The sequence below is a fragment of the Oenanthe melanoleuca genome, chromosome 9 (assembly GCF_029582105.1).
Source record: "Oenanthe melanoleuca isolate GR-GAL-2019-014 chromosome 9, OMel1.0, whole genome shotgun sequence".
Lineage (NCBI taxonomy): Eukaryota > Metazoa > Chordata > Aves > Passeriformes > Muscicapidae > Oenanthe > Oenanthe melanoleuca.
This window is the reverse complement of record NC_079343.1, coordinates 19,372,349-19,394,172: the sequence shown is the minus strand read 5'-3', so window position 1 is coordinate 19,394,172 and position 21,824 is coordinate 19,372,349. Positions and strand designations below refer to the sequence as shown.

General features: G+C 38.6%; 1 protein-coding gene across 2 annotated transcripts in view; it reads right to left on the bottom strand.

Moving 5' to 3' along the window:
* Positions 1-427: 427 nt before the first annotated feature.
* Positions 428-21,824, bottom strand: part of FXR1 (FMR1 autosomal homolog 1) — a 33,286-nt gene continuing 11,889 nt past the window's right edge. The window contains exons 3-17 of one of the 2 annotated variants that reach the window (XM_056498357.1): positions 19,880-19,973; positions 18,591-18,662; positions 16,298-16,446; positions 15,774-15,867; positions 14,822-14,938; positions 14,553-14,723; positions 11,374-11,452; positions 9,585-9,694; positions 8,889-8,975; positions 7,971-8,178; positions 6,409-6,612; positions 5,531-5,731; positions 4,715-4,795; positions 2,299-2,390; positions 428-1,451 (exon numbers count right to left, since the gene is read on the bottom strand). In XM_056498357.1, the coding sequence (XP_056354332.1) occupies positions 1,281-1,451; positions 2,299-2,390; positions 4,715-4,795; positions 5,531-5,731; positions 6,409-6,612; positions 7,971-8,178; positions 8,889-8,975; positions 9,585-9,694; positions 11,374-11,452; positions 14,553-14,723; positions 14,822-14,938; positions 15,774-15,867; positions 16,298-16,446; positions 18,591-18,662; positions 19,880-19,973 (1,930 nt within the window). In that variant the 3' untranslated portion in view covers positions 428-1,280. The remainder of the gene's footprint in view (positions 1,452-2,298; positions 2,391-4,714; positions 4,796-5,530; positions 5,732-6,408; positions 6,613-7,970; positions 8,179-8,888; positions 8,976-9,584; positions 9,695-11,373; positions 11,453-14,552; positions 14,724-14,821; positions 14,939-15,773; positions 15,868-16,297; positions 16,447-18,590; positions 18,663-19,879; positions 19,974-21,824) is intronic. The other variant, XM_056498358.1, reaches the window with a different exon arrangement.

Genomic DNA, 21,824 nt, shown 5'->3' with positions numbered 1-21,824 from the left:
TGACAAAATCAGGCAAGACAGTTTTTTTTATTCAAGTCAGTACAACTTCAATGCTGCCCTTTGCTCTGACTTCTTACACCTTCTTGCTACTCAGATGTTTTTCCACACCTGTTTTGTGCTTCCTTGCTCTGGTTCATGTACCTGGAAAGATGGGGGGTGCCATTCTTTAACTTGCCAGAACTACACCTGCATTAATTCCTGTATATGTCAGTCAGGTTATTCAATTCTCCAAGGTAAGGAGTCTGGCTTTAGACTCATTAATTCTGTTTGACATCATCACCTAAATGAAAGGAAAATCAGCATGTTAGCAACTCCTATGAAAAAGAGTTTGAAGTTTAAGTTGCCTCACAAGTAGGTTTCCATTGTTAGTTAACAGCTTGAAAACCTTAAAGTCAATAGTAATTTAAATTTCTGATAGAAACAGTCAACAGATGGAAGATCAAAGTTTATTTTCTTTTACTACCAGCATACAAAAAAAACATATTGCACATCAAACAACCAAAACAAAAATAAAAATACTCTACTAAGGACTAACATATGTAGTTTATACAGAATAAACTTTCTGGAAATTGATCTTTTCAGTAGTTCAGGTTATGTCTTAATGGACATGACTAATTCAGCTTAGTGTTAACTAAAGCTATGTTTGATTTTTAAATACTGTACAGTTTAATAAATAAACCAAACAAAGCCTCAATGTAGAACAGTCACTGCCAATGTCACCCAGTATCCCTGCAGATTATGAGAATTTAACAAATGCATTCCAGTGGTCTGCAGATTTTTCCTCTACATACAGCATTTAAAAAACATGTATTAAAACAGACCAGTTTCCAGACTAAACTAATGGAGAAATTACATTTCAGTGCAAAATATTTTAGACTGCATTTCTTTCTAGTATTCCTCAGGTGAAGAAGTGGTTGCATATTATTAAAAATGTAACAAAAGCAGCTAATGCTTTCATAAAGAGTATTATGTTAGGGATCCCCCTCACATCTTTGCCGTATTTTGAAAACAAAATAACATTTCCTATAGCCAGCAATTTTGTTTATTTAAATGTTACATATACTATCTCAAGGCACATCTGATGATATATTTATAACACAGTAGGTGTCAAAGTATGTTTAACATATGATTTCTCCAGGATCCCTCCCCTTTCTGTATTCCAAAATGGAGGAACTGAAAGTGCGGTGTCAAGACTGGCGATCCATATTCTATCTTTGGCAAGCTTATACAAGCACTATTTTAAATGTAATGTAAAAGAACTGTAAACTAGGAACTTCAGTTTATGAAACACCATTCAGCACTGCTTCTTCCTGATTATTCCCATCCTCCTGAACAGTGACTTTCTTTTCATCAGGGCTGTGCTGTAGTTTAGAAGGCTCATCCCCAGAGGTGGTGGCAGGACCATTCACTGCCTTTTCAGAAGGGCTGTTTTCGTCAATCGCATCTTTTGCCTGGCAGAAACAAGAACAGGGGAGTATTAAAAATTCCGTAACAATACAGAGTGTAATCTCACTTTCCCTCTGGCTCACACAGCAGCTTTGCAAGAGGGAACACCTCTTGTCTGTCTGTGCCTGTATCCCGTCACTTAGAGCATCTGATCACTTAAGCTGTCCTTTATGGGATACTTCTGTATCAGCCACTTTGAGGAAATCATGCCAACATAACCCCAGGACTGCACACCCCCAGCACACCCAGAATGCTTATTTATTTCTATTTGTCTAAAACCATGAAGGTGTTTTCTGAAAAACTGAGCTTTACACCCCTTTTGAAGTCTATAGCAAGATGACATTTTATTAATGGATCTTTCTAATGTGACTTGTGGCAATACATTGGCACTTTAGAAGTCAAGAATTTTTTTTATTCAGTTCTGATTATTTTTCAGGATTATGTAATGCCACTCTGATCCTTTAAGGAAAAAGGATCAAAAACATACAATCTTAGTAAAATAGTTTCTTCAAGCCACGAAAAATGATACATAGTATCATCTATCCCTGAAGTGTTTTAAGGATTAGTTCTCAAGCCTTACCATAGGCAGTTTTCACATTTTGTTATATAATGCAACATTTCTAAGTGTAATATTTTAAAGCATGTACAGACTTAATTTTGTCCATAAAATCTGCAACACCAGTCTACAAATCATAATCAGTTCTATTTATTCTGGGCCCTTTTTGCTTTTAATGATTTATTCTTGAACTCAAACACACTTGTGGTCAAATGAGGGTAACTGAAGCCTTCATTCCTTTACTGTTCTGCTGCAAGGGAGGAGGAAAAAGGAAACGCACATTAAAAAAAACTTACCGTTTCTTTCTTGGTTTTGGCTACTGTCTCCTTTGGAGGGTTTCTCTGTCTACTTTGAGATTCAGCTCGAGATATATAATCAGCTACTGTTACTGTTCAAGGAAAAAAATCACAGTGATGCTCACATCAGCAGTCAATTCAGCATGAACCTTCATGTCTTTTCTGCACAAGTTATGCTCTAACTGGGAGACATCTCACAAAAGGCCTTCACACTTACAGGTTATCAACCATACAGAAAGGATCAATTTATTTCTGTTGTTAAAAACAATTTTCACCAAAATGGGTGGTAATAATGATCTGAAGGTGGACTCTTAATAAAACAAATTTTGGTCCAATTGCAAAATTTATTGGAGAAGGGCTTTCTGTACTAAGTTTGAAGAGATTTGGCTGCAGGCTCTTTGAACTACAGACTATGTGTGTCACTGGGGTTTTATTAGCTGAGTAGTGAAGAATTTCACACTAATGAAATGAACTGGTTAACTGGTGCCCAAAACTGGGGCAGGTCAGAGCCTGGAATCACTTAAGAGATGTGGCATCAAATCTTTGGTCAGAAGTGACTGAGGAGGGAACTTGGCCTCCTCGAGATACTGAGAGTGCCACCAGCACTGTGTCATCAGCAGTGTCCCCTGGCTGGGTGTGGGGACACAGGCAGTGTCTGTGCTGCTACAGCTGCACTCACTGGGGACAGACAGGGCTTCTCTGAGCTCTCCTTACCACCTCAGCACATGTTCTGTAGCCTGGCTTTGTCTGATCTTGCCCTCTTGTAACCACACCAAGACTCAGTTCTATCCTTAGAATACAGACTACTGCAACTGTAAATACACACTTGTATCTCTGACTGATACAGCACATTAGGTTTGGCAAGCATTACTGTACAGAACTGCACAGTTGTTTAGATTTAGTGTATCAGGTATTTAGGTGAGCTGTTTTTCTGGATTTAGGAATGACTGTGAATGAAATCCAAATCAGACTGATAACTAAAACAGATGAATTTTCTGTTACATTAATTGGACTTCTTACAACTGGGTCCTTCCAAAAATGTGAAGGCCAAAGGAGTTTCTGCACAAGTACTTTTTCTTTAAAATGAGGTTTTGTACTCAACTCTTCTAATATTAGTAAATAGGAAGCATGTTTCATGTTTCATGTACACAGTGCGTTCTTAATATTCTTCTCTGAGTAAGGCACCATAACATACAGCAATGTAAATCAAAGGATACAGCTAAATGACTGAAATACAGTGGTTGGATTTGGAGGGGGAGAAGAAGGGAAGAGTTCCTTCTGTCTTAATTTCACTCACACTTACTGGGTATTTATGAAGACTCTAAATTATTACAGCATTTTGAAAAGATGTCAGAGAAATCTTGTTTGGGAAATCTTTTTACGTTCTTAAAATACTTAAGATTTAAAAGAATTCCCATAGTTTTCTAGAAATTACTAACATTCCTTTACATTACTGGCTGAGTTAGTTTCTTAGAAGCTAAGGCTGAAATCTTTGTCACTTTTTCTGCCCCTTTACAAATATGCATCAGTGCTACAAAACCGTAATGTTGAGAAGAAATGCGTGCGTTTGAGGTTTTTTAGGAGGGTGGGGTGTTTGATTTTTTCTTTCCCCCAAGTTTTAGCACAATAGAACTATTTTTTTCTTCTTAATTAAATGTTGTATTAGCAGCACAGATACAAGGAAGACAAATATGGGTGAAATTTTGAACCTGTCAATCTAGAAGACCTTCTGTTACTACCCTATGCCGTGTATGTACAAGCATTTTCTAAACAGGGCATTGTATTGATAATTAGCCAGTTCACCTTTAACATTTCAAGTGTTAGTACACACAAAAGAAATGCAACAAGCCACAACAACAAAAAATTGGAAACATGCAATTTCACTTAAATTCCTCCTCCTTCCCACCCTCAATTTGCAGATGACTTAAACTATTCCCAACAGCCAAGGACTGAGAGCAGCAGTGTGATGCAGGTGTGGGGCTGGCAAACCCCTCGTGAGTTCCCTCACTGAGCTCTGCCAGGACCCACATCCTGCCCCTCCAACACTGCTGCTCAGTGCTGAAAAGGTTGTGTCCCAGTCAGTGCAAGCGCACAGATGCAGTGAGTGCAGACCATGAACCTTCATGTTTGTCGTGATCCTGGACCACAGAACTCAACAGCACTTTGGCCATTGACTTCAGTGAGAACTGGATCAGAAGCATAACTCATATGTCCAAGCAAAACGTTAGACATCAATTAGTTTCATTAGACAGATTTTAGAAGTTTTCCTAGTAGAAGAAATGTCTTTCATCTTTATCTAGTAGTCTTATTAGTTATTGAGTAACCTTTTGGTATTATGCAGCTCTATGTAAAACAGCAGACACAACATTCTCTCATGCTTTTGACCTGAGATTACCCACAGCTCCACTCGAATTACCTGGCTGTCTATCTTCTGCCTGACCCCTGAAGCGACGCCTGCGGCTACGATTGCGTCGCTGGGGTTTTTTGTCACTATCATCTGCAATTGCAAAGTTTATAATGAACTATTTCTGATCATAAAATAAATAAATTCTTCAGCAGTTTCAGCATGGGGCATTGAAAATGGCTTCTGTTAAAGACAGAGACTAACACAGAAAAGCTAAAAGAAAATTTTATACTGAAAGCATACACATAACACAAAAGCTAGATTTTACTTTTTGTTCTTGGTTCATTAAAACATTTAGGCACGTGCTTAATGACCTCAAATTTCATTTATTAACCATATGTCAAATTTTAGCAACATAACCCAGATTTTTTTTTTTCTACATTAAGCAACAGATTTCATTCTCATCCCAGTATCAGAAAATTTACTGAAGGAAAGTTCTTAAGTAGAAGCTGGGTAGAGACAAATTAACAGCTACTTAAGGAGCTTCCCCACACCAAGACTGAGGTTACCAAGGACAAAAGAGAACGTTGATCTGACAGTACTGTTTCTATCAAAGCAGCAGTACTAATGGGAAACAACAAGTCAAGTCTTTGGTGTCTCCATCAGACAGTTTTTACAAAAAAGGCACATGAAAAGGCTAGTGGAGCTCAATAAACAGAAGATTCCATGGCACTGCCATGGAGGGAGTCTTTCTTTAATCAGACAGCAACCTTGAACAGAACAACGATTTGTCACTTACAAAAACAAACAAGGGCTTCACTACACTTACAGGGACAACACATTTATTTCTTAGCTTGCTCTGGGACTACCATCCAACTATTTACATACCTAAACCATTCTCATTAACAGAAGCTGTATCAGACTCTGTCATCCCATCCATAAGAACAGCATCTTCATCAGTCCTTCGCCGGCGTGACCTCCTGCGGCGGTTGCTGCTGTGGTGGGACTCGCTGGCGTCCGTGTCCACAGTCTGGTCTGACTCCGTGTTATCCAGCAAGCTGTAAGGGTTGCTGTCTGGGTCTTTGAGCACTAAACAAACAGAAAGTGTCCATCTAAGATACTGTAGAGATGTGTAACTATTTCCAGGCTGACTTACAGCTGTGTCTGAAAGTTTAAAACTACAAAGCAACCTTAAGCCAAGGTGTAACACACAGCTACAGTATTTGGTCTCAAACTGGATCCACCGGCTCTAACACAACAGGAACAATTCTGGGGCACCACAACAGCCCAATTTGCACTTGCACTACTTCACCACAAAGACTTCCAAAGTGACATTTAGAGACGTTTTACTCAAAACTGCTAAGTATATAAAACACACACTTTGTAGTTGTGGGGTACTTCTGACACAGTGTTAATATTAGCACAGATTCTGATAAAACTTAACTTCCAATCAATGATTACTTCTTTCATTCATCTAAACATAAACTCAAAAGGCACCCATGGCAGGCAACATGCCAAAGATTTACCAACTTTGCTAATAATATTATTATGTATGAGCAGTAGAGCAAGGAAACTAAGATTGCTGTGAATAGAAAATAAACAAAAATCTAAAACATGCTGTATGACACAGCTACCACACAACTGCACTGAAATTCCAAGGTATTAAGATCTTAATGTAAGAATGGAGCATTTTAAAAGAGTAAGAGATTACACAAAAAATTGCCAGGAAGAAAATCTCAATTCAAAGCCCATTTGGACCACAGTACCAGAACTAATGGATGACTTTCCACCACGAGGTCCCCCACGCCCACGACCTCCAGACACGCTGCGTCCTCGTCCCCCAGGACGTCGTCTGTTGTCACGTTGGTGCCTGCTCTCCCTGTCATCTTCTCCTGCCAAGGACCAGTCACTAAGTTCATCTTTTCTCTCAGATTCTGTTTCAGAGGGATTAGAGAGCTCAGAGTTTGTACCTTGTATGAGAAGGAAAAGAAAATTGGAAATTAATATGTATTTGGGGATTATATTCTGGTTTCATATCCTCCCAGAAGTATTCCAGTCAGCATGGCTGGTTATATGTGTATGTTATTTTTAGAAACAATATAATGCACAAATATATATAGACACACTAATACACACACAAGTATACAATCATAGATATAGTTTAATATTTCTATATACTCATATATAAAAATATTTGCACATGTAAAATATCGGTCAGGAGTTACTTAAGGAAGATTCTCATTTAAGTTTGTTTGTACCAACACGTGAAATAAGGGCTGAAAGACCACCAAATCTGTGATTTCTGTACACAGATAAACCAAGGATTTAGCAGTGTTTCCTCTCTTTGTCTACACACTGCAGGCATTTGGTGCAGTTTCTAGGCAACTTCTCTGAAATTCCCAAGGACAACTTTGCCACCTTACAGCCAATGGCTGTTGCTAAGCAACCCCTTCTGGATGCTCTACTGCTGCTTGAACAATTTCACTGTTTGTATCAAACAGCATCCCTAACACTCGGCCATCTCTGAATATCAAACCCACACAGCGTCTTACTACCAGAGCACCCAACACCTATTAATTTTATTATTATTATTATCATCATCATCACCATCATCATCATCATCATCGTATTAATTATACAGGAACCCCCCCTCTACTACCAGGCTGGAATATAAAGTTTTAGACCCACATGGCTTAAATGTGATTCTTGCCATTTTGGGAGGAAAAAAAAATACTTTTATGTTTTCCAAATCACAGTGTGTATATATAAAAAGCAAAGTGAACAAGTTTTCTTTCAGTTCAGTCAGTTCATTGAGAACTAATAAAAAATGAAGTTACAAGCATCATAATCAGAATCAACATTACTAATACTTGGCATGATGCAGGAAGCTATAGCCAGGGATAGACTGTAAAATCCAAAAGGTGCCTGACTTCTTAACAGAAACGAGCTACATTAGATATCCACAGTAATTTACTGTATTGAATTTTTCTCCTTCTCATCCAAAAAGAGATAATGCTCATTTCAGATTTTTTTTAGAGTTTGTTTCTCCTAAAAAGTATCTCTAGCTCTCTTCCCAGCTTTTGTGATATCCCTTACTAAGTAACTAACACAGAAGGACAAAACATTTCCAGAGCTCAGTTTCCTAACTTCTCAGTTTTAAACCTCACTTCAGGACTGCGAATCTAACGAGGTGTTTTGAGCTATGAACAAAATAAAATGGCAATTTTGGATTTCCAGCCCTATCTTCACTCCAGTGTGCTGAACACAAAGAAATCCAGGGAGAGTTTTGGCTCAAAGGCACCCTGGGGCCTTGCTGAAGGGCACTCACCGTAGCCAGAGGTGTAATTGGGGCCCCTGCGGCCTCTGCCCCGGCCGCTGTAGGACCTGGAGCCTTGCACTGAGGAGAGGGTGCTCTCGTCAGTGGTGTAACCCTTCTCCTTCTCAGGAACTCGAGCTGAGGAAGGCCTGAAGCCCATCCCAATCTGGCGCAGCTGTTCATCAATTTGGAGCCTTTCCAGTCTTAGTTGTTCTACCTCCTACATATGATGAAAAAAAAAAAAAAAAACACGGAGAAGATTGCTGACAAACGTCCCTCACAAAACACCATTCCCCACCTAGTCATACTGAAAATAACCATTCCTGCAGGAAAATTAACATCACCTGGAAGGTGACTTCAAATAATGAAATTCAAGATGAGCTATCTCAGAGTTTTGGAAGAGATCTAAAAACTTTCACCACTATGCAGAAAACTTGGCTTTAAGACTACTACCTTAACTGCAGTTCAGAAAAATTTTCCAGTAAAATTTAGGGGGGAAAAAAAAAAAAGCAAACTGACAAGGGAACACAATTCAAATTCATTATCTCTGTTAACATCACAAAGTAACCCAATCTAAACAGATCATTGTTCTAATACCACACTGTATTACTGCTTTCTATTAGAAATGCCATCCTATCCCAACACAGCATTAACCTGAGAACACCAGGAAACAGACAAAAAATTTTGTTAGTTCCCAAATGTCCCTTAAACCCCTGTTGTTTACAGTCAGATTCTTTCTACCCCAACAGAACCAAGTAACCATAACAAGGTATTTACAGGCCCATCATAGTCATGGGCAAGGCACCAAGCTTTAAATCCTGATATACAGAGGAACAATTTAACAACTGCAAATCCCACCAAAGCTGTTGCTCAAAAATTCTGTTACTTCAACCCAAGTTTCCTCTACAGATCCCCTTGAGACACACTCACCTTTAGATATGCGATGTGATATTCCAACAGAACTTGGACATTGCCAATGCTTTCTTTAGTACCAACAAATACAAACGGTACCATTCCCTGCAGGAACAAAACATCAAAGCTTTTTATCAGGGAGAACATCATCACTGAAGTAATGCTTTCTGTTTAAATTATATAGAGATCTATTTTAAATTACCAAAGGTAACAACTGAGCCTTTGATTGCAAAGACCCCTAGAAACAGCTCAGGCAGGGGTGACAGCAGCAGCTTCACTGTCCAGTTTTCCCAAAAACCTATTCTGGAGCTGAGGTAAACTGACATCCCATGTTCATATTCCCTCATGCTGGGTGTGTTTAGCACAAGAGGTGTACAGAAGCATCCACAGCTTACCAAAAAGGTGGTTCATTAAACCAACTTTACAAGACCAAGCACCTTTACCAAAGCTTTTACCTTTTGTTCTTGTCTATTTAAAATATGTGGACACTTTTAACACCAGCAATCCCAAATTATTTATAAAGGCCAAGTACATATAAGAGGGTAAAAAAACCCCTCTTAATTCAGCATCAAAAACCTTCCTTGAATTACTTCATATAAAATCTACTGCAAGATGCCAGTTTAGAACTAATGCTCTTTATATCCACAGGTTTTGAAATAAAACTGGATTTGAAAATAAAAACCTAGTCACAGCAGGAAAGAATAAAGTACTTACGTCTTCACGGGGCAGCTTATTTTCATTGTCTCCTTCAATTCTCACCCTGACGACTCCAGACTTGTCTACAATCTCCTGAATCACTTTTCCATTTTTTCCAATAACTTTTCCTTCAGAGGGCAAGAATGATTAATTTTGCACCCATGTGCAAGTATTTTGAAGTGTTTATTGATATTTTATATACAAAATCCCCAAAGAATACCCCACAGTGTCAGAGAAAATGGGTAAAAACATTAAAAATTGAACTCTCTCTATATGCAGAATAACAAGCAGTGATAAAGATCACCACTGCACACAGGCTTCTAATAGAAACAAACAATGAGTAAAATAGTAAAAGAGTTTTGCAAGTTCTTATTTTAAATTTATGTATCAAAATTATTTGGACCCCTTGACTCTACATGTGCCCTCATTGAATCTTCCCTGAGATTTTAATAGGCTTATACATTTGATGAAGCCTCTTAAATTTTGCCTTTACAATAGCACTTTACTTATGTAGTGCTCTCCATATTACCTTTAATATACCTATTCTGAGATCATTAATGGGATCCAAACCAAAAGGTTCTTCAGAACTTGTATGTTTAAATCTCAAAAAAAAAAAACAAAAACAAAGCAACTCCCAGGCTCTCTTACTGGAAGACTTTAGCTCTTAGACTAAAGTTATGTGGGAACATTTTTTCATCACAGCTAGATATATGGCACTTAAGAACATTAATGTTTAAATTAGGAGCAGAGGCAAAAAAAAAGAAAAAACCCAGAACTGTGTGACAGAGTACTCCATAACCAATGTTCTTTACAGCAAATATCAACATGTTACAAAGTAATGTGCAAAAATACTAAAAGTTTTATTTCCCTTCCTCAACAGCTCAAACAGCTCAGCAGGTTCGGGTTTTTATCTTTTTGTATTGGAGTCACTGATAAGCACTACACTGAGCTGTGTCTCTTCATTAAGTGTAGCTAAATACGTGTCTGCTTACCTGTGTGCCCACAGGTGATGTGGGCAGGATATCTGCCTCCATCAGAAACTGGCACTGTAATTGTTCAACAGCAGCATTTTCACTTAAACACACTGCTGTGACTGCCTCCATGCCCACACTGCCCACAAGCTGGGCATGGTGAGCAGGGAGCTGCCAGACTTGAGTAAAAAGCAGGATAAAGAAAGGATGAGGGAAGAGGAAGAAAGTTCCCTGTGAAGACTGGACTAAGGGAAGACATCTGTGTCTTCAAGTGGAGCACAGCTAACCTCATACCTTTAGGTGGTTTTCAATACAAAACCTACCAGACTATGCTACACCTTCATAAAGCTGCAACGTGGAAAAATGTTTATTTTGAGACTGAGATCTATGAGCACTGCTGATTTATACAGGAGCTCACCAGCATCCAACCACCACCTGTGACAAACCTCAACCCAGGAGGGAGTACAGGAGAACTGTCTCATGTCATTCTTGCAACTCAGCTGGAGTATTGCCATATTAACCTTGGAACTTAGTTCATCACTTTTAAGAGTCAATTTAGTAAAGCATATTTTTTCACTAGAATCTGGACTTCAAATATTAGCATTAAATTAGGTGCTACAAGTCTGTAATCAAGTCAGTTTAAGTGCTAAAATCCTCACAAATTATTATGCAGCAACAATATATCCAATTTCATAATAATTCTGATACATATAGTTTTAAAAGATTAATCACTTTCTACTTAAATGGAGAAATATTGTACTGGCATCTAAATATTTTTTGCAAAGTTATCATTAGGCTTCCTTTTTCCAACTTCAAGTTTTAGCAGTATTACATACCAACAAGATTTCTGGGAACTTGAATAAAATCCTCCACAAATTCCAAGTAACTTCTGGCCTTTTTTACTGCATCAGCAGTCTGGAAATAAATTTAAAAAATGGAATTTATTTGTGAATACAGCATGTTAAAAACAAAACCTTGCAGCAACAGCTGCCAGTCTTCCAAATAAACTTATTTTCAAAAAGAGATGAATAAAGACAAGATTAATCTAGTTTTGAATTAAATCACAAAGGAATAATTGAGTGAAATGCCCAGAGACAAAATTCAGTATAAAAGCAAAGCATCAGTAACGAATAAAACATTTTTTTCAGGTTATTTCAAGATGCTCTGAGATATCCAAATGGATGCCCCATCCCTGGAAGTGTTCAAAGGCCAGGTTGGATGGGGCTTTGTGTAAACACTGCAAGTGGTTTTACAACCAGGGCACTCTTTCCAGAATGCTGGTTTCTGGCCACAGTTCATCTACAATGCTTTCCAAGATAGGACAGTGGCTCTGGTTACTGGGGAGAACTCCTGTAAATGCTCTCCTGCAGCTTATTTTAAATGTCAGAAATTAACTGAGTTAATTAAGATGCTGAAACAAGAAACAAAGCTTCAAATTAGCAACAGAAATGTAGAACTAAGGAAAGAATATCAGCATCTAGTCAGTAACAACAGCTTAAGAGCACAATTTCCACTTTACACTAACACCTCCGCCCTTTCATGTGTGCAATACGTGAAATCAGAGTACCACCAGCCCCTGCACCTTTTAATAAAATCAGGCAAATCCTCTACTTCTGGCAGAGGTCAAAATGATGGCAAAAGAAACATGGACAAATTGGATTTTGAGATAATGAAAGCAGTGATCAAGCACAAGAAACAGATGAACAGGAAGCCACTGAGAAGAGCAGAGGTTATGTGCCTTTGCAGGGCAAGGGCTCAAATGATACAAACTTAACAATCACTAGCAATTCTTTATCCTCAATTAATTCTACAAAGAGACACAATTAATCAAAGAGTTCCTGCCTCAGGTACGTTTATCAATTAACGTAATAAGGATGATGGAACAGTGAATGCATTTACAGAAGCAGAATCAGGACAATCAAATATACAACTGCCAGAGCTGCAGCTCTCCAGTGCACCCATAAGCCTCTCTACAATTTGTCAGGAGCATTCAGGATTTTTACATGAGTACAACCTGTGTAACCCACACCCAAACATGAGTGAGCACATAAAGCTGACTCAGACAAGGTATTCTCAGCTCCTCCTAGTAGAACATGGATTAAAGACCTCAAAGGATTCCAGTCACTAGCAACTATCTTTGTTAACTCTAAATTATAGCCTACACATCCACTGATGCTCTCATTACTTCACAGTAGCCCAAACAACCAAGACACATCCATGCTACCAAAGAGTATAACAGAAAAATTAAATTCAGGGTATTTTTCTAAACTCAGCATTATACCTACCAGTGTTAAGAATTGCACAAGAACTGACTGCAATTCCATTTTGACAGTAATGAAGGTCTAAGAGGAACTTTTCTATTTCTGACACAGCTCTATCTCTCTGGGAAGCACAAGTTTCAATAAGTAGTCCAAGCTACACTGTCCAAGTTCTGAAGTTCAATTCAAAGGCTGTGATCTGCACAGGCATCACAATCAAAAGTTCAGACAACCAGGAAAAGGTCTTAAAACCAAAATGGTCTTGATCAGACATGGATAAATGCATAAACAACATGCCATAGAGTTTAGATTCCTTCTATCAACACAGCTTTCCAATATTCTATAAACTTATCTTCATGTTTCTTCCCTCAAAGAGTCTGGCCCTGAGCAGTGAACTTTTATTTGTATGCAAAACATCAGTTATGGGAAACCTTCAGACCGTGACTGCTATGTCAACAACACTGGTTCTCTACTCCCACACATCTCAGCCTGAAATTGTCTGCCTGTGCATTCAGCCATTAGGGCCTGGCTGGTTGCCCACTGCAGCTGAAGAGAGGCAGAAAGAATAGGCAAGTGTAGCCAGATGCTGAAACCCTTATCATGTGGAATAGTTAAGCTGCCTGGCATTTTTAGAAGCACTTATCACTTCTATGAAGGACACGGTTGGATGTGCCTGAAGGCATTTTTATTTAGGGGGCATCTGGTATTTATAATCATTGCTGTGCACCTCTGTAAGAGGCTGGTGACAGTCATAACCTTTCCACAAGTTCCAGCACCACATCATTCACATGAAGGAGATTAAAACTAGAATACACTGGACATTCCACTGCATTTAAACTTGTCTGATTCTTCCTCAGGAACTGAGATGCAATTTACTGGCAGTAGGAGATGAAACCTGCCAACCTGATACCCTGGAAATATTTAAGGACACAATTTCAGAGATGCTGCAAAGTATGAAAGTTTGACCTCCTCTCCACAGAATCAATTTAATCTGAACCTTTGATCACAACTGGGTTCTACTCCTGACATAGATAGAGCAGAATTCAAGACCTCAGATTCCTGAAACAGAAGACAACCGTAGATTTTCAGAAGTGTTAACATCAGAGACTCAGTGGCACCTGTAGAGTTAGGGACAGGGAATAAAAACCCTCAAAATATTTTCTGGCAGGGCCCTGGTGACAGTGGCATTTTTGTCACTAGCCTTCTGCTTCTTAAATGGATCTTTGTTTTGGCCCCAGGACCAGCTACATTTCAAGGCAGCTGTGAGATTCAGAAGAGTCACACAAATGGAATCAACTTGGAGCAAATCATTATTTTGCCAAAGCCAGCATTAAATTGCCAAAATCTAAGAGTTAGAAGCAGTAGATACAGGCTTTAACACACCTGGCTAGGTTCTACACAGTAAAACATACACAAAACGGGGGTGGGGGGAGGGGGGAAGGGTAGGTTCTGAGGGAGGAAAGAAAGCCAAACAAACCCAGATCAAAATAGCAGGAAATGATACTTCTCTCAGGTTGACCCAGGATATACAAGCAAAATGGAGTGCTTAGGACAGAACACACCTTATGGAGATCACCACTGCAACAAAGGCTTGTATTTCAAATAGATGCAGTAGAAGCTGCCACAGCATCAACACACACAAAGACATTCACACAAAAACTCAGGGGTTTTTGTTCTTAATTCTGGGTACAGCTCTCATCACTCTAAAAGCAGATACAGTAAAATGCTCCAAGGATTCATATAAAGTTCACCCTTACCTCTCCATAGATTCTGAAAGTACCGGTGTCCTCCTCAAGCTCAATGGTTGTAACTCCTGGAACCTTTCTGGCTTGTTGTATGTTACTTCCATGCGTTCCTATAGCAAGTCCCATTAAATCTTCTCTGACTACAAACTCTTCATGAAATGCTGCAGCAAGCTGCTTTGTGCACTGAAGGGAAAACAAAGGCAGACTCATCCACGTGCACTCACTGTAATGCATTGCTCTGAGCTCAGTTTCAAGCAACGAGCCACAAGCTGTGGCTTTACCTCCAAGTGTTTTGTAGCTTCCTCGTTTCTCGACATCAGCATGAGTTTGGTGCGAATGCTGCGCAGGTGCATGTCACTCAGGATGTTCACTCTCTTCACTGTTGCTTCACTGGCAGACTGCAGAAGAGAGGGAACCTAAGTTTTGGCTTTGTAAGCAAATACACATTTAAAGGATAAATCAGGAACCTATTGAAACTAAGTCATGTTTATGACTTAATTTCCAGAAGTTACATGAACACTGTTCTTCCTCAAAACAAAGCATGAGAAATTCAGCACCACCACAATTATTTGTTCAAACTCACAGCATGTTTTTTCATTAAAATAGTAACCCTTTCCCCTTGATGTTGCCCAAACAAATCTTTCTACCATATACATACTTATCACTGTGCGTGCGAATAAGAGAGCTAAGGAAATAATCAATGACAACACAATCCTGCAGAATGAGGTTCAAGTGGATAATATTGAGTAAACGGAGTTACGAAAAAAACTGAAGCTGCGACAACCCTATGTACTAAGAAAACCACCACAGAAGCATCAGTGAACATCTTCCTTCACAGAAGGAAGCCAACAATTCCTTAATGGCTACACTGAACTAGTTCAGTTCTCCGTGTGGAAACCCAGCTGTGGGTCGAATCGCACAGGGTAATACAGACTCCAGAGTGGAGTGAGACGATTTACCTCTGAACCATCTGCTAAAATCAGTGAAATAGAAGTCAGCTGACAATTACAAAAGTCATACAAGCAATGAGAAAAGCTGCTCCTAAATTTAGGTTGTATGCACTGGAGGCCTTACCCTCAGAGATTAAACACATCTACTTACATTAAATCTCTCACAATTTACATAGCTTGACAAGTTAAACCATTTTCCATACACACGCACAGCTGGCCATGTATTTCCTATAAATAATATACTGGGAATGCATGCAACATTTACAGAGAAGCAATTACTTACCAGTATTATTAGTTGAGCAGTTTCAGCATGATAAAAAATTCTACATGCTCCCACAGCTTTCTTGAAATCTTTATGTGCATTTTCATTAGCACACCTAAGGAGACAATATTATTGTTTCAATAAGCTGCATCAAAACTGAACATGTAATAGAATGGTGAGACCCAAAAACATTCAGTTTATGGCAAGGGCTGCTCAGAAACAGCAAAGTTCCCATTCTCAATATGGTTTCTGTTTCTCTGTGGCTTCACGACACCATGATTATCTGGGAAGCCTCAGTAACAGGCTCACTCTGAAGAGAATCACCTGCACAGGCACAAAGTTCCCACCTGAGAACTTGCTTCTGTCCCAACCCCAAAAGCTCAGCAGGGTTTCCAGCCAGCAGTTTCTAAACAAACTACTGCAGCTGCAGACACCTTTAAGGTTCTTCACAGACCCGTAAATCAACCTCTATAACAGGAGCCAAGTGGGCTTTTCTCCTCCTTCCATAAAGTAAAAGCCTTCCTGAAGTGAGCAGAGCTACTCACGCATCTCTCAGGTCTTCAGGAACATCCACTGTGCACTTGAAGAAGGTGTTCTTTTTGACAGTTTTGTTCTGATTCACAGGTCGGAGTCGCTCGTAAGTGACAATTTCATTGTAAGTGGCATCACAAGCAGCGTATTCAATGACGTAAAACTGGGAAAGAGTTTTTTAAAAAATAGTAACTTCAGTAAGGAACAACAAAGACACAGTAACACTATCAGCATCAGCAAGGGAGCACAAAATACGAGTATGTGAACAAAACCCTAAAACAATGACACATTTCTACACAAATGAGCGTGGACGTATTTCAGCACCCCTGTGCTCCCTTCACTGAAGTCAGGGCACCATTATCAGCATTGCCTCAGAGCCCCACAATAGCATCTTGGATTGATTTTTTTCATGCCCATCTCTCTTTCAAATATTTTCGTTAGCTCAGTTCAAGTTCCAAAACCCAACATGCTTACTGGAGCTTTAATTCTAAAAAAATATCAAAGAGAATAATTCCTCACAGAAATATCTACTCTGCAACACTAAAACAAACAAGGCAAATCCACTGATTCAATGAGTAAACTACCTGGGAATCATGTAAGATCAAAATCAAAACAAAAACTCAATCTTTTTGACACACACTGCCAGATTTAGGAAGGCAAGAGAATTAAGAAGATTTAAGTTACCAATAATCTACTCCTACGCTTCCACCCAACCCATGCAAGTTTAAAGAAGCTTGTGTGCACAGTATTCCTGCAGCCTGCCTCTGTGTTAGGGATGCAGCCTTTTCCTCCCCTCCCTTCCACCTGGGTGCAGTTTAGGGGTGCAGCACATTCACTTCTTCCCCTCAAAACTGGGATCTGTTTGCCTCAACACAATTTGCTCAAGTATCTGGAAAAAGTAAATCACTCTGGTAATGACACACTTTCTGCTAATTTCAAGTTTTAAGTTTATTTTAAGTATCATCCAAATTATACAAAGCTGCTTTGAAATGTTTCAATCTATCATTATTACCCCAAGTAATAATAAGGAACAATAAACACTAAACTACAACTAAATTAAAGAGATCTACCACTACATGCTCTAAAAACTATGACAGTTAAAGATAATTCTGGATATCAGAACAATCACAAAGCAAAAAATCCTTGGGTTGTGAACATGGGTTGTTTGTGAATTTAGTATTAACTCTACAGAAAAAAAAATCTAAATACAGAACTATGTTAAAGACTGTACAAAGACGCCAACATGAACTGTAAGGTTCTTTGCAGGGAAAAATCCCTAAAACAACCAATTTGACAATCCTACACTGTATATTAAAGTTGAAAAAACTTCCTTTTTTCCCTGAAAACTAGGAAGTTAAGAACTGGTAAAAAATTTTACTTCTATGACATTTTCTGAAAATAAGCAGCACAGCAAGCTAACTGATACCAAAATTTCAAATTTTTGTGACATTTAAGAAAAGCCTATTAGCTACAAATGACAAACTATCATTTAAAACAGTTGTCTCCTTTTATCCTGATTTCTTAATGAGCTGTTCATTCACAAGGGTCAACACACAGAATCCTCCTCTGGTAGGTGTTTAGTACCATCTTGCCCTTACAGAGCTCAAAAGCTATTGTTTGTTGACAGTTTTTAAACAATATTAGAAACTGGATAATTATTTTTCCTCAATATCGTTCCCTTTGGTTTTAGGAATGTGATACAGCAGAAGCATCGAAGCACAGGACTCTTCCCACTATGAAGTTCTATTTTCTTGCTGTCATTTCACAAAATAAAGCTTCAATGAGTCTGGGTCAAACACTGTCATAGCTCTATACACACAGGTGTCTGAATCTGCAAGTTACCTGACAGCTGCAAACCACCATTTATTTATGGTAAAATAAAAACTTGACATAGGTAAAAGCAAAACAAGCAGTGTCCTTTCCCTACACTCAGTGAAAACATATACAAAAACCAACCCACAGCAGGCTTAATTTACAAACCATAAACAGGTTTTAACCACAGGTGCTTCACTTCATTTTCAGCACAAAGTTCAATCCACAGAACAGGTTTGTCAGAAATCCAGTCCTTGTGAATGCCTTCAGCCCTTCAAGCAATTAAACTCCGATAATGGAAGTCACTTGCTCAGCTCTGAGGGCATGACCCTCTGCTGTGCAATGCAGCAAAGGTCATTCCAAAGTGGTCACAACTTGCAACTCTCTTTTGTCATGTTTTTGTATTTGTAGTATTTTATTCAGAGGTTTTTTTGTGATAAAGAACTTCTATTTACTGTATTTAACATGAAATGAGTAAGTTTTAGAATAATTTACCTCTCCTTTCATCATTCGAACTTTTGCCAGCCACCAGCCACAAGGTTCTTGGTCATTTGCCCTAGAATAAACCTGGAAATGAAAGGAGTAAGAACCAGAAAAAGCACATACAAATATCATTCACTTATCTGCATGTATAATGAAGAAAGAACTAGACAACTTTTCTAATTTTCATTAAAATGGAACAGTATTCTACTCCCATCCTTCTTGTACTACACGGACTATCAACAGACTTCCTTTGCATAAATTACTGACAATTCAATAGATATTTTTAAAGCAAGATAAAACTTTGGCTAAACACTTCTTCAGGGGCAATTCCTCAGTAAATTCAAACATTGTCTTCAAACAGGAAATCCACACATAGGACTAACTCCACGATACAGATTTCTGTTTTATCCTTGGCTTACTTGATAAACCAAGGACTACTGAAACGAACCAAGTCACCACATGACTACTTACTCCATATTAAAAAACATTACCAAGTTAATGCATGATCAGATATACAATAGAGGACTACTGAAACCCAGTTTTCTCATCCTTAAGTTTAATTTGCTCCTCATACACTTCTGATAGGCGAAAGTCATTTGTATGCAGACTGAATGAGTTTTACAGTAGGATGAAGTAGAAAAAAAACCCTTTACATATAACCTCTAACAAAGGAAATATATTTCAAATAAAGGAATAGATAACCCAGCACCTATGCTACATTTTTTTATTAGATTAGTTGCCCAAAAATATGACAGTATCCTCAGGAAAGGAAACTCATTACTTCAATCTTAAGGACAAATACAGAAAAACCCCCAGAAGTTAAACTGAATCACTCATGATACTAAAATGAGCAGGGAACAGAATACACATATTTTGATTTCTAGATTTAATACACCACTCCTATTAACATTCTCTCTCTCTCTGTACAACCATTATTCACACAATTTCGTACCAGACATTTCATCTGAGTTAAAAATCTTGTTATTGGAGGAGGTTTATTGCATCTTCATATCAAAGATTTCTAACACTTTACAATTCAGGTCAAAAAAGAAAACTGCCTACATTTTGTGTCAGAATTAAAACCTTCTCAGCTATTTTAAGTTTTAGATTTTGAAAAAATTTCCACTGGCAGTTTTGTGGGAAAACTGAAATGTCACAGCTTCACTGAAATTCTAATAAACCCATGTGTAGAGACATGCTCCATTTTAAACCTTCACTTTGGTAATGCCCTTACACCCCTCACCACTGCCTGGAATGGACAAGCAGTTCCAGACCAGGACAGCTCATGAGCATTCACTCACCTCCACCTCATCTCCTTCACCGATTTCTTTCTTGATATCAGGGGGTGGTGGTAACCTGACTTCATTGAAGGGCACCTGGCGCTCTGGCTGCCAACTGGAAGTTGAAAAAGCATCACACATTAATTCTCAAATTTTTCTATTGTTTTCTTTGTTTCAGTTTTGGAATTCTGAGTTTTAATGAAGCTCATTCTTTGCATATAATGAGGTCTGTTTCCTTATTGCTAGAAAGCTTATTGCTTGTAAGCAGAGGAACAACATAATTATGGCAAGACAAAAGTAGTATCTGAAAAGATATTTAACTATAACATTTTTAAATTAACTGAAAAATTTAACGAATGGCTTTCATAAAACCCCTGTGAAAGATATTGTGATGTAGTAAACATTCCTACTGCTCAAGTCATGGAGCCCTTATACAGATTTAAGTTCAGCTTTGCAGTCCACAATGGGGTTCATCCATTTCACCACTTCATATTTAACATTTCAACTGCTTACCACCAAAGCTTTATGTGTTTCAGGAAAATCTGACTCCAATCTTCAACAAAATTTTCCACCTGCAAACTTGTTGATGTTCCCCAGTAACAGATGCAGATCAAAACATATCTTTATATCTGCTTGTCAATACCAATTATTTCTAGGCATACAAAATAAAGGTTTGCTTTCTTGTACAACAAGGCTATTTGTTTTACTATGGTTGGCTGTACAGAAGTATTTATTTGTAGAAGTGTATGTTTCCAGTGCATTTTATGAAAACTACTGGAGCAATTACATCCACTGTGCTCTCCTCAAATTCCTTCTACTTCTACTCTGTGAATGTCCTAGAATGCCATCAGCTGTTCCTCACGTTTAGTCAGAAATCCAACTAAAGACTCTACAAGGCTGAAATAAAACCAGGGGAAAGACCCTTCAAAAAAAACATATTTAGAGTATCTGAGTGACTTTTAATGGTATCTGTCAAAGCACTGCAACTCCATCTTTTCTGCCCATCTGATTCACATTAGACACCAATAGAATCAGAACCAATCAACTTGGAACAGTCAGGATTATTGCAAGTCATTTGCTTTGCTGACTTCTAATCACCTGCAGACCTGTTCTACATTAGTAGAACAAGCCTGAGCATAAGGAGCAAAGGGCACTTCTGCAACTTCCTAGATGAGAAGATGGATGAATTTACACGTTTGCTTTGAAATGACAGGTTACACTCAAGTACCTCACTTAATAAAGATGTTATGTATCACACAGTTTTAATCTAGACATTGTAATAAACTTTTTCTTTTAATTATGGTTTGAAAAACAATAAAAATGAAGATTATTACTGAGGTTTTGGAACACAACCAGAGAAAGACAAGGAAGCTGGTGAAGAGTCTGGGGCATAGATCTGATGAGGAGCAGCTGAGAGAGCTGCAGGGGTCAGCCTGGAGAAAAGGAGGCTCAGGGGGACCTGAGAAGAAAAGGTGTCAAGCTGCACCAGGGTGGCTTAGATTGATAGTATAGGAAAATTTTCTTCACTAAAAGGGGTGTCAGACATTGGAATGGGCTGCCCAGGAAGGTGGTAGAATCTGCATTCCCCAGAGGTGCTCCAAGGGCACAAGGAGGTGGCACTTCGATAGTAGTGAACACCGTGGTGCAGGGCTAACAGCTGGACTTGATCTCAGAGGATCAAGTGTCAGCCTTTCAGTCTTGAGGATTCTAGGACATGGACAGCTTTTATTTAGGCTGGAAAGTATATTGGCCACAAAATGTTAATTAAATCATATTCTATTTCTGAAAAATGGTGAAGGGGGCTGGCAAAAAAAAAAAAAAAAATCAGTTGCAATTCAATTGCCCTTGTTGCAAATATAGCAGGTTACTAATCTCATGGTTTGGGTTTTTCCTTCCCCTCCCTGCCAGTGGAGGAAGTGCACAGTGGAAAAGTGCACAGAAGGCTCAGCTCTCAGAATATGAGTCC